General features: G+C 42.4%; 2 protein-coding genes across 2 annotated transcripts; both read left to right on the top strand.

Annotated features, from left to right (window-relative positions):
• The first annotated feature begins 8,756 nt into the window (after positions 1 to 8,756).
• On the top strand, positions 8,757 to 10,467 carry LOC117749136 (homeobox protein Hox-A3-like). The gene is made up of 2 exons (XM_034559357.1): positions 8,757 to 9,120; positions 9,902 to 10,467. Exons 1-2 carry the CDS (start codon positions 8,757 to 8,759, stop codon positions 10,465 to 10,467), a joined length of 930 nt encoding a protein of 309 aa, XP_034415248.1.
• A 1,298-nt stretch (positions 10,468 to 11,765) lies between these two features.
• On the top strand, positions 11,766 to 12,909 carry hoxb1b (homeobox B1b). Its single transcript, XM_034558804.1, has 2 exons — positions 11,766 to 12,324; positions 12,596 to 12,909. The coding sequence occupies exons 1-2, from the start codon at positions 11,766 to 11,768 to the stop codon at positions 12,907 to 12,909; spliced, it is 873 nt and encodes a 290-aa protein (XP_034414695.1).
• Positions 12,910 to 13,250: the final 341 nt, after the last annotated feature.

Genomic DNA, 13,250 nt, shown 5'->3' with positions numbered 1-13,250 from the left:
CTATGATAACTATAGATGTCCTATTGGGAAAACAAGATGTACATATTATTGGGGGTATTAATTGTCCATGCTTTTTTTTTTTTGCTCTCTCTCTTCCTCTTCCTCTTCCTCTCTCTCTCTCTATCTCTCTTTCGTGAAGGTGTTTCAACTTGAGCTCTTTATTGTGACTTCTTTAACGGTCTAACAGGAGTAAAATTCATTGTACAGTTAAAAAACAACAAAAAACAACAAAAAAAACCAACAAGTTTCCAAACCATATGCTGCTCTTCATTGAATGTAAGCCGAATGTACCCCGGGGCCATTCAACGCGCTTTAGTGTCAGTTTTACGGCTCTTTTTTATGGTTATCTTGTGGCCAGATCCATTAAAGTCCAAAAAGCAAAATGTGTAGCATTTAGGATATTTTGTGCAACTGTTATTATTATTGTTATTAATAATATTGTTTAGAATAATTATGAGCAATGCAAAAGTGTACTCGACCTGTCAATGTGATGAATTTTTAGTGCAAAAAACGGTTTATTCTGTGGTTATAGGCAGTGATGTGAGCTTTTTGTCGCCAATAAGCTTTTTTTTTTTTTTTTTTTTGTATTTGTAAAGTGAACTCATAGCGCTTGAAAAAAAAAAAAATTAAAAGTTTCTCTCAATTGCTCTGAACGGGTCTGGACTTGTTGTCATCAGTGGGAAGAAAGCAGCTCTGTTTGGCAGAATTAAACTCACTTAAAGATTCACTTCACAATTATATATATATATTTAAAAATGTGTCACGTGGACAACATATATATATATATTGTTGTTTTGCTGTGTGCAGCAGCAGCAGAGATAAAGCGACAGAGAGAGAAACAACAACAACAACAACAACAAAACTTTTTCCAAACTTACCTCCTCGGCGAGACGCGCGTGTTTGGGCCATTTGGGTAAATATGTTGGTGATAAAATCCCCACAGAAAGAGTTGTCTTTAGCTTATGGGGATATAGGGCAGGCTGAAGGTCCCCCTGACCAAAGATTGTATAGGCCTATATTACTTACAGACTGAAGGAAAGTCACGTGAGGTCCATAAAGTTGGTTTTATGGTTTTGGGGAGTAGACAATGTACTATATAATTCACAACCTTGAATGAAAGTGACGGCTTAACTGAGTGGATGGGACTGGAAAGGCTGGGGAAGCAAGGGATGTCCAGTTATATTCAGTTAGCTTAAGCTTCTGGAACATACACAAAATAAAAATAGTTCTAGTTAAAAAAAACTAATATTGTGTCTGCAATAATTTTATTTAAAAAATGTGAGATTTTTAAAAAAAAACAAAAAACTGTGGTTGTCATTTTTTATTTTTTTAAACTACAATTTGAGATAAAAGCCACATTTCTTTCCCACATTTCTACCCGCAGAAAACTCTAATTATTTTACACTATTTTACAATGTTTTGCTAAACACCAAACAAAGAAATAAATATTAAAAATAAAAGGCCTTTATTTCTGCTCAGCAACTTTTCTCGTATATATATATATATATATTCAAGAAAAATAAGAAGAAGTGCTTAAATGTCTACAAATGTTTTGGTTGTAAAAAAAAAAGGCTTTTCATGCAGCTTGACACGCAGCGAACTTGAGCGGAGTGATTCGTCCCCAAAGTGCGGAGTCACCGAGCGGCCAAAAGGTGAAGCTTCGGACAACCCGGAGCTGCTGGCTGCGCCATAGAGACACGTCTCCGGGCTACACACGTGGCCTCGCATGCGTCGAGTCAAACATTAAAGACATTATCTCCGGGAAACCAAATGCAATATTTTTTCAAAGTCTTTTCAAACTCATTTTGCAGGTATAAAAATGAAGAAGAAGAAGAAGAAAAAAAAAGATAAAGTTAAAACCAGTGCTATATGGGTCCCAGACATTTCCCACATATTCATAACTATTAAGTGGCAATTTAGCCAGCGTAATGAGTATTGCATATTGATAGGGGTAATCTGTACCCCGGATCTCATGCATAATTCATGGGGAAGGGGATCATCGCGGGGTCAGCAGACGCTTTGACTGCAGCCGCAGATGCGTCAGGAGGAGGAACTGCTGCTGCTGCAGACTGCACTGTCACGATGGAGAGGAAACATATACACCTCTCAGTGTTAGGCACATGAGAGAAGAATATCATTTTAAAAAATCTATATTTATATTTTATATATTTTTTATATTTAAAAAAACAACTATATTTTGTGGGTTTTTTTTTTGGTGGCGATGATTTAAAAAAAAAAAATCACTGCAAACAATGTGCGTAAATTTGACAGATTAGTTTCTTTTTCTTCTTTTTTTGGGGGGGGGGAGGGTGGTCTGTCTGCTTTGCTAGTAAAAGTAAGAGAAAGTAGTGCGAGATGTGCATGGGAAATAAAAAGCCACACAACAAGCACTATTTTATGTGTTTTTTTAATTCAACATCTTCAACTCGTTTACACACAAATGCTAAATCGACAAAACCTGCTTCAAAATCACGGCTAAATAAATAGAAATGTGTGTATTTTGGAATAATATACATATGTGAGTCAATGTGAAGAAACCATTTTAAATCCAGCGCCTCTCACGTGGCATTCAACGTGCTAATTTAGTCATAATGATGTACAACAAGAAACAAATGTCCCCTTTTCTTTCTCCCTTCTTCTTGGGGTTTGGCCAGTTGCTCGTGTCATGGATGTGGAACATCTGGCAAAGTGTGTGTGTGCGTGTGTGTGTGTGTGTGTGTTGCAGACGTTCTGCCAGCAGAGGGCGCCTCAGACCGACAAGGCCGATGATGGATGGGTTTCTCCTGCTCTGCCCTCTCGCGCGCGGGCCTCAGAGAGAAACCAGTGACCCCCTGAGCGTGTTTACTGGTCTCTTCCGGCTGAGTGGGAGGAAGCCACCTTTCTAAAGGCTGCACACTTGGAGCCGACAGGGAAACTCTCTTTGTTGTTGTCGAGGCCGATGACGTTCTTCTCACTTTATGACTCTGGAAAGCCATGTTGTGTTACGTGTTTCCTCTTATAGGATAAAGCTCATAATGCATTAAAGTTTAAAGAGTAAACGAGTGGTTCCCAATAACCTTTTGGGCTCACGACAGCGTCGCTAGGTTGCACCAAAGGGACGTTTTCCTCCCGGACTTCTCGGGTTGTTCCATTAAATAAACGTCTGAGGCCCAAAGAGGGAAACTTATTCAATATTTCACCAAAAAACAGCAAACGATCGGAGAAAAGACTCTAAAGACAGAACTTATTTCTTCTTCTTCTTCTTCTTCTTCTTCTCTCCCGTCGTCTCGTGACCCCTCAGATTCATCTGGTGACCCTTTTGAGGGGCCCGACCCACAGGTTGGGAACCACTGGACTACACACTTCACTTCAAGCTCCACCATAACAACAATAATCACTTCACTTTGTTTAGCACTTCTTCTGCTAAACAAATAGAATACTTTTTACTTTTGATACTCGCAGTATTATTACTTCAACCTGAGGAAGATTTTGGAATCAGAACCTTTACTTATATTTAAGTATTTTTGAATTGTGGTATTTGTACTTTTGCTCGAGTAATGCATTGGAGTACTTCTTCCACCACTGTGAGTGCTTTTAGTTCTACTTTATTACTTTATTAATGGTTAATTAATCATAAACTAAGACATCAATAATAACAACTTTTGGTTTGGAAGGTTACAACTTCAGATTTGGGGAATTAATCCACTTTATTAACATTTAAAACTGCACACTTGGTTAATTAAACCCATTTATTAATAACTTATCAACATTTATGATGGATTCTTAGAAAGTAATAAACCACACAGCATTTATAAAGAGATAAAATGTTTACTGCATTAACACCAAACACCAGCCAACTGTACTTTTCACAACCTGGCAACCCAAAACGTGATGCTTTATTAACCATTAATACAGTTAATAGTAACGTAGAAGAGGAGTTATTGGAAAAAGGTACAGTTTGAAGAAAGATCAGGTCTAAAAAGTAAAAGCTCTGCGTTTCTGAACATGAGTTGCTTTAAATATTTGGACATTTGTGTAAATATAGAAGCAGCTACAAATTCGCGTCCTGTGGAGTATTTAGGTGATGACCCTTCACCTCGTGGAGGAAGACACACCAGAGCTACTCGGTTCTCAGAATGTATATTTCATGGTAAATAAAGCCACATGTTGGAGGTTTTGTGTGTTTAAAATGCTTTTTTTTTGTGAGTGTCCACGCACAGGGCTGCAGGCCTCCAGACCAGCGTCTGCATGTTCTCGGGGGTTTTCCCCCTTTTTCTCTCTTTTTAGCTGCACATTGCTGCAGAATATGACATCTGTGGAAGTTGCAGAGAGGCCGTTCAAAGAGGGGGCATTGTTCGGCACATCGTTTATCTTCTTTTCACCGCCCGCGTGTTCGAGGAGGAGTTTTACTTTGCAGGGGAAACGCGAGGAGGACCTCGACAAGCAGCTCCAACGGCAGACCGGACGCCGCGCTGACGGGAAGATGAGGCCCGAAGAGAAAAGTAAGTTCCCTCAAGATGTTTATTACCGTGCTGAAGAGTTTGTATTTGGTTTGGGGGAATAATCACATCGGGGTCACACTTTTAGGCATTTTATAAGCTGTAAACAAATAGTTAGCAAATGTTTTTTAATTGGTTGTGAACAGACATAATGACAGTTTAAGTGTTTATTACAGATTCTCCTACCACTACTGTGCTTTACTATAATTATACAAAAGCTTCCACTTACAGCAGCTGGCAAATTCATTAATACACAATGTTTACATTACAATGTGTTATAAAGCATTTGTTAAATGTGTATAAACTGGTTATAAATGCTAAATAAAGTCTTGTGTTAAGGGACTAATCACATCTTGCTGTAAGCATTTACAAGTCGAACACGATTAGTTCATAAATGTTTTATAACACTAAAATGTGGTCGTAAACAGATTTAATGACAGTTTAAGTGTTTATTAATGGGCAGTATTATAATATATGTTGTACAAGCTACTTATAAATGCAAAAACAAGAATAGGTGTTGCGAGAATAGTAGACATTTATAAGATGTAAACAGTTAATAAATGGTTTATAACACACTAACATGTGGTTGTAAACAGATATAATGACAGTTTAAGTGTTTATTAATGGGCAGTAGTTACAAATTAACTTCTGTTATAACTCCACTTCACTGTATTATCATTAATTATATGTTTATACCAGCTTCCACTTACAGTTGAAAAATGAATGAATACCCACTTATGCATTGCAGAGTGTAATAAAGCATTTATTAAAGGTTTATACACCGCTGATAAATAAAGTAAAGCGTGAGAGGCCTGACCTGGAGACTTAAAGCTGGAATGTTTTCTCTGATGTGACAACTTTATTTTAATTCCCTTAATTAGCTGAAAACATCTACACTTTGCCTTTCTTTCCCCACTTAAAACCTATTTTCAAACTCTATTTTAATTATATCTATTTATGTTTTAATTTGCTTTATTGCTCATGCTGCCACGTGGGAAGTTGAATCAACTGCATTTGAATTAATTCAGAGGCATCAATCCGCCTCCTCGTGGTTCCTGCAGCTAATTGACAAGAGAAGGTTTGTCAGCATGCACTGAATGGATGGATGGATGGATGGATGGAGGAGGAGGTGGAGGAGGTGAAGGAGGGGTGAGGAAGAGGGTGGGGGGGTGCACATGTCCATCACAGATCAGACAGGCAGTCTGAAGAGTGCGCAGCTATCGCCGTGGTGATGAAGATGGGATGTTAAGTGCAGCTCAGGGATTGTTGTCACATCTGAATAATAACTGTCAGCCCCCGCAGGCCACGGGGATCACACATGAATTTATATTTATACTGTACACAGACTTATCGCGCCTTCTTCCTCCTCCTCCTCCTCCTCCTCTTCGCTGGCTGCCTCGTATATCACAGGACCATTTAGACTTTTTTTCTTTTTTAAGACAGCGCACTCATTGCTGATTTCCTTTGTATTCTTATGGCTCTTTTTATAGCACTGTGTGGGCCATCAGAGAGAGTTATGGCACGCAGACGCAGTGCCGGAGGAGGTATTCAGATCCTTTACTTCAGTAAACGTACAGATACTAAAGCCTAAAAGTACTCCATTACAATGGAAAAGTGATGAATTCAAAAGGACGCATGAAGCATATAATATGCTTTCATTTGAGCATGACATTATATTCTGTTTTTTATCAGGACAACAAATATATTTTAATTCTGCAGCTCCTCAATGTTTAGACACATCTTATTACTTTACTGCATTATATCATATATGTGTATTTTAAATGGAGTAAGAAGTACAATACTTCCCTCTGAGCTGTAATGGAAATACTCAAGTGAAGTACAAATATGTCAACGTTATACTTGAGTAATACTTTCTAAAGTATTGCCAGTTTATAAGGGACACCAGTGTATATTTATTAATGAGTGGGAAGCACACAATATTAGAAACAGCTTCGCAGAAGATGTTTGACCAAAAAAAGAAGGAAATTCCCAGAGCTTTCAGGCCCCTTTCTTATGGTCTTCATCATGGAGTTATATAGCAGAGTGGTCATGTTTACTCCAATGATAACCGGGGAAGCCATAAAAACCAGAAGATGTGGCTGAAAGCTCCTGAAAGATGTCCAGCAAGTGGACCATTTAAGAGCTATTATCCACGTGTACCTAATAAACTGGCGACTGCACGCACGTTTGAGGACATCTTTAAAAATGGGACTGAATAACAGCAGCTGTCTCACTCTGCAGCATTTTGTGTGTGTGTGTGTGTGGGGGGGGGGGGGGGGGGGGGGGGGGGGGCACTCACGGCTCAGAGATCAAAGGGGCTCATTTGCATTAATTAACGCCACGCGGTTAAATATTACCTTTCAGAGCCAATCAAAGCGATCGAGCCCCCAACATCAAAGGGGCCGCCGATCGATGCACCGCCGCGGCCCGACGGCCGGAAACCGAACCGAGGCCTCGTTACGAGACCCCTCTCTCTTTAATGGACGCAGAGTAATAATACAAGTAATAATAATGATAACGACAACAATAATCTAATTTGACACAATGCACTTTGTATGCATCGTGAAAACAAACAACAACAACAACAACAACAACAATAGATTGAAAACGAGTTATTTGTGGCCCCTCTGCATGTCATCGGCCCTCAAGGGGATGTTTGAGAGCTTGTGTGTGTGTGTGTTCATATATCAGTGTGAAAAGGCAACTTTGTTTTGAGAGGGGGGGGGGGGGGGGTATTTTAATGCATGCCAATGGTGGAGGGAGGCTCTTCTTAACCACTCTCCTCTACATCCACTAATGTATTCAGCTTTTTCCAGCCTTGAGTCTCTCTTCATGCAGCTCTAATAGCCACAAAGATAGACACACACACACACACACACACACGTATATAAATATATATATATATATATATATATATATATATATATATATATATATATATACATGTATACGGCTATTTCCTTATGAAACTGAGCTTGCATGATCAGCAGAAAGGTCCCCCCAACCCCCAGACACACACTCACACACACACACACACACACTCACACACACACACACACACACACTCACACACAGGCTGACATTGTGCGCTGTGTGCAGGGCGGTGTGAGCTGCAGAAACACGGTCCACTCGGCTTCACCCCACTGGCACGCGAAGCCACGTCATATCATCGAAACGGAGAGACGCTTTCTTTTTCTCCGCCGGGGATTTTTATTTCTATAAAAATAAAAGAAAAGAGAAAGAGAAGGAAAGGTGAGAGGAAGCCGGTGCGTGTGTGTGCGTGTGTGTGTGTGTGCGCGTGGGGCTGGTTGCCGTGGATGGATGTGGGGCTGTGGACGGTGAGGCGCGCGCTGCTTGCGTGTCTTTATGATTTACGAGCCCGACTCCAGCCGCGGTTCACCCAGAGTTCAGAAAGCTGCATGCCTCCAGACTTTATCCTCTCCGCGAGCGGCTCTTAAAAAACAAACAAAACAAACAAACAACAACAAACCCTGCTGCGTCATAATTCTGTTGCGTTGGATTCAATTCAATTAAGATGATGATGTTGTTGTTGTTTTTTTTCTTCTCTTAAAAATCGCCTTTCAATTGGGGGCAGAAAAAAAAAAAAATCTGCACAATGGATTTCTGTTTTATTCGGTGTTTGATGGAGATGGATGATTTTTTTCAGCATATTGTGTTATAACATTTAATTTTTTTTCCACCCCCCCTCCCCTTGAAAATGTTGCAGACAAGGAGCATCCATTACCCGACACGAGGGCTGTTATTTATGAACAGCCACGGCCTTAATGTAGCCCCATTAAGGAGATTTCAGTAAACACACAACGAAAAGACAATGTATTTTACTTGTATAATTATATTTAATGTATTTTTCCATTTATGGGCCTATTTGTGTTTGTGTGTTTGTGCAATTAGTGTTACTGTTGTGCCATTTGTCTTTTATTCCCATTGTGTATTAATTTCGTATTCTTTTTGTTTTTTATAGATAAAAAACAATAAGAAAAAACCTCGTTTAATAATCATTTTTGTTGTGTTTTTTTTGGGCCCGCTTTCACCACACAATGAAAAAGACAATGAGCCTTGTTGTGGGACAGTGAACACATTCATTGTTTAATTATTTCTTTTATTTCTGCACATATTCTACAAAAAAAAGCCTCCTGTTGGTTTGTGGTGTTTTTCCTTCCAGAAGGTTTATTTCCACCAGACTCTCTCGTGTTCCCGTGGCCTGTCAGGCCATGGACAGGCTCGCTATTAATGTCAGCATACTATTGAGTTGATAAGATGGATCATGTGGTCTCCTCCCTGATTCTGCCCCCCCCCCCCTCTTTCCCTTTCCTGGATCCTCTCAGGCCAGAAGCTGCAGGGCTCTCTGGAAACCTGCCATGTGACACTCGGCTGCCAGCGCTCCGCCAGAAGGTCAAAGGGGGCCCCGGTGCCGGTCTAATGGAGATGCAGAAACCCGGTGCGCCACGACGCGCCCAGCACCAGGACTTCTTCTTCGAGTCTCTGGAGGATGTCGGCGGGTTCGTCGCGTTCCCCCGGAGGTCAAAGCAGCACAGCGCCAGGTTCCCTACGAGCAAGAAGGTCTTCCCCTGGATGAAAGAGTCCAGGCCGGCGAACCAGAAACACGGCAGGAGGGTCGCAGGTCTGTATGACGTCACGAGGCCTGTTCGTCCACGTCCCCCTTTAAGGAGCTCCTATTGGAGGACTCGAGTTCACGAGCTTCTCCTTTTCAGGTTCAAACTCTCAGCTGGCTTTTAATGAAGCCACAGCTAGGCTCCCATCTTTTTTTATTTAGAATAAAAACGACTTTTAAAATATATATTTGTATTTAATTATATGGTTTTAAATAAAATAACATAAATTATTGAGACAATATATACACATTGACTTAAGAGTTAACAGAAAGACTATTTGTTGTTGTTATTTATAGAGTAAAAACAAGAAAGCTTCCCTTCATATAACTCATATGTGTGTATAAGGCCTGATAATAATCTGGACCTTTAAATCAAGTTTTTTGTTGTGGTTGTTTTTAAAATATTATTCACGTGTTTGCGTTTACAATCTGTACCTTTGAATCTTTATTAAAGAAACAACAACACCTGTCTGTCTACAGTATTATACTAACATACTTTAGCACAACAAGGCAGCTGAGTTCTTGGACGCCATTTTTAAAATGTGGTCCCCATTCTCCCCCAATCTCTGTGGAACCCCTGATTTAATTTAAGAAAACAGCTGTGTGTGGTCTTGTTTTCTTTCTGTCTTTTCCTTTCCTCTCTCGCCATGTTGTTGTTGGATTTGTTTGTTTATTTATGCATCACTTTCACCTTTATTTATACAAGGTTGTCTGAGTCCATTAAATAATAAAACAGAAAACTGAGCCTCCGCAGAGACCATGATCGTGACGTCATCCCATCTTTCCACAGACTGCTGCGCCGTCAACGAGATGTGCCCGAGCGCGACCCCGGCCTCCAAGAGGACGCGCACCGCGTACACGAGCGCGCAACTGGTGGAGCTGGAGAAGGAGTTCCACTTCAGCCGCTACCTGTGCAAACAGCGGCGCGTGGAGATGGCGGGTCTGCTCAACCTGCACGAGAGGCAGATCAAGATCTGGTTCCAGAACCGGAGGATGAAGCAGAAGAAGGACGAGAGGGTGCAGGCGCCCCCCACCAGCGCCACCACCACCGGGTCCTCCTCACCCCCGTCCTCCCCCTCCGCCCCGGGCAGCCCCACTCTGTCGAGCCTGGGTTATGTCCATCTGTCCGGGGGGTTCCAGCCGGCCTCCTCTCCTCTCAAGGCCCAGCAGCCGGCGTACCCGGAAGAATACTCCAAATACCCGGCTGCGGGCTTCGCGCACGACCCGCCGCAGTTCAACGTGCGCTACGACGCGCGCGCACCCGACCCGAACGCGGCTCTCAACGGGTCGTATTTCCCACCGTCGAACTGCACGCGGGACAGAATCATGCGAGCTCCCAAACTGACTCATCTGTAGCAGAAACACGCGAATTCCTCGACCCTCCACCAAATAACGCCCCCTTTAATATCTATAGAAGAAGCCTTGTCTTGATGCATGTGTTTATATTATTTATTTATTGGACTAAGTCATCGAAATATTAGTCTCGGATTCCTATTTATTTGTATTTACACACGTTTATTCAACATCATTTATACACAACGTTGTGTTAACTTTGACGCATGGGCCTCTTAACATGTTTAAATTAAATGTCAGCTCCATAAATAAACGCAATGTGTTGAGATTTCACCAGACTCTAAATACTCTCAGAACCACAACAAGCCACGAGCTTAACGCACTTGAGGCCTATAACATCCCATTAACTCCAACTTAATCACACAGCCCTTAAGGAGTGAGTGTGGACGTTTTGGGGGAAGATATCACATTATAGTCGTTAAAAAAGAAGCGAGGCTTATGTGGTTCTTCAACGTGTCTTTTGTTCTTTTTTTTTTTTTTTATGGTTGAAGTGGGCCACACAAGCTGCCAGTCTGTAAAAAGGAGCGCGTGATGGATCACCAGAGTCCACGGAGGCGGATTTGGACTCGGTCTGCCTGCAGGACTCGTTGTTCGAGAGGCTGAAGAAAAAAAAAAAAAAAATGTTGTGAGACATTTACAGCCAGTTGTTTTTAAATGTCAGCATTTTCTTTATCAAACTTTACATTTACAGCGCAACATAATATATATATATATATATATATATATATATATATATTTATTATCAGCTAAAACTTATAGGCAATATAATGACAAAAGGATATGAAAAAATAGACTTTTTTTATTGTGTATTATTACTTGTGCACGCCTTTAGTGGCAGCATGTCTGGTTAAAGAAATAACAATTCATACTGTTAACTGACTTGTGACATCTTCGAGACAATAACAACCACTCCTGTTTTCTTTAAGGCTATAACGCCTTCATAATGCACATTATTATGACCGTGTTATTGCAATAGTTTGCCATTTGCAGCCCTCGTGACGCCGCAGTCCGCCCCGGTGTGTGTGTGTCCTTATCAGATGGATGAGCGCGCTTGATTGAAGCGTTTGTCATGTAAATGCTCGCCGTTTGATGGACGAGCCCGCAGACTTGACAGAGTGCTGCGGGACCTTTGCCATTGGCGTTTAGCGGGTCACGTGGTGTGTCGGGAAGGTGATATGAGGGTGGAAGGCAGTTTTACAGCTTTGACATACTACCTAGAAGGTTAGGGCAAAAGGGAGCACCGATTAATGACTGCTCGGTCTCGATCAGTCGTGAACAAACAAAAAGGCCCCGAGTCCAGGATGAACTCCTACTTAGACTACCCCGTGTGCAACCGGGGAGCGAATATGTTCAGTGCCAAGGCCGGATACCACAGTTTGAACCACGGATACGTGTCGGCCAACTCGTGCGCAACAAGTGATAGTTACGCAACGGACGGGCGCTTAGTCGCCGCGACTCCTGCGCCACACCAGACCCCGAGCATCCCTCTGCACCACCAGACGCACGTCAGCCTGGATCTGCAGTTCGCCACGCCGGGGAACTCCATGTACGCGTCGCCGCTGGAGTACGGACACCACCAGTACGGCCTCGCGCCCGAGCAGGACCGGAGCTTCGTTCACGCGCAGGTCTCACCCGTCGGATCCAACATGGCTCCTTACACCGGGGACAGCTGCGGGCCCGGAGCTGCAACGGGCGGCCAGTTTATACATTTTGGAAACGGGGATCAGAGGCAGCCAGAATACCCAGACAGTGTTTACACGAGGCTGCCGCTCCAAAGCAAGGACAAGGATTTGGAGCACGTGGAGGAAACTTCTAAAACATTCGACTGGATGAAAGTGAAGAGGAACCCACCTAAAACAGGTATGTTCACCCTGAGACAGATTCACGGGAATTAAGTGATATTCAGAGAACCCTCGAGACCTTTGACGCACGGTGCGTAAAACTGCGTAAAAGCACAATTCAGGAGATTCAAAGATGCCAAAATGGATCTAAAAAAATTTCTATTTGGCAACTAATGTTTTTCTATTCCTTGTCACATGTTTCATTCACACCTTAAGGCCATGCTTCAGCTCCATGACGTTCGTTTTCTTTCTCCATCACCCACTCATTCATCCATTCCTCTTCCACACAGCCGTCCTGTCGGAGTTCGGGATTCCCGGCCAGCACAACGTGATCCGCACCAACTTCACCACCAAGCAGCTGACGGAGCTGGAGAAAGAGTTCCACTTCAACAAGTACCTGACGCGGGGCAGGAGGGTGGAGGTCGCCGCCAGCCTGGAGCTCAACGAGACGCAGGTGAAGATCTGGTTTCAGAACCGCAGGATGAAGCAGAAGAAACGAGAGAAGTCGGCCTGCGTGTCGGTGAAAGCTGCGGCGGCACCTGTGGAGAAGCTCTCCGGGCCCGACGGCTCTCCGACGGCAAAAGGGAAAGACTGCGAACCGTGATGTGACTTTTGATTTAAAAAACAAACAAACAAACAAACAAACAATATGACCGAGGGCCTGAGCGGGTTCCACTTCTCTCCTTCGGTCCATTCCAGGAAGCTGTGGCTTTGCATGAGGACTTTGTGAGGTGACAGTAACAGTGTGTGAGTGTCTGCTCACAGTGCAATGAGTCATGCTGAATGGGATGCAATGTAAAAAACTAGTGTGTGTAACCTTGTCATGTGTTTTGTGTTGTCAGTGTCATTGTTTGCACTATTTATTTACAGGGTATTTTTCCAACGACTGTTTGGATATTATTTTTTTTAGCTTAATAAAGTTTATAAAACGAAAAGAAAGTGTTG

Source organism: Cyclopterus lumpus, chromosome 19 (genome assembly GCF_009769545.1).
Source record: "Cyclopterus lumpus isolate fCycLum1 chromosome 19, fCycLum1.pri, whole genome shotgun sequence".
NCBI classification, from domain to species: Eukaryota; Metazoa; Chordata; class Actinopteri; order Perciformes; family Cyclopteridae; genus Cyclopterus; species Cyclopterus lumpus.
Note: the sequence above shows the minus strand (reverse complement) of the source record. Positions and strands in the feature narration are given on the sequence as shown.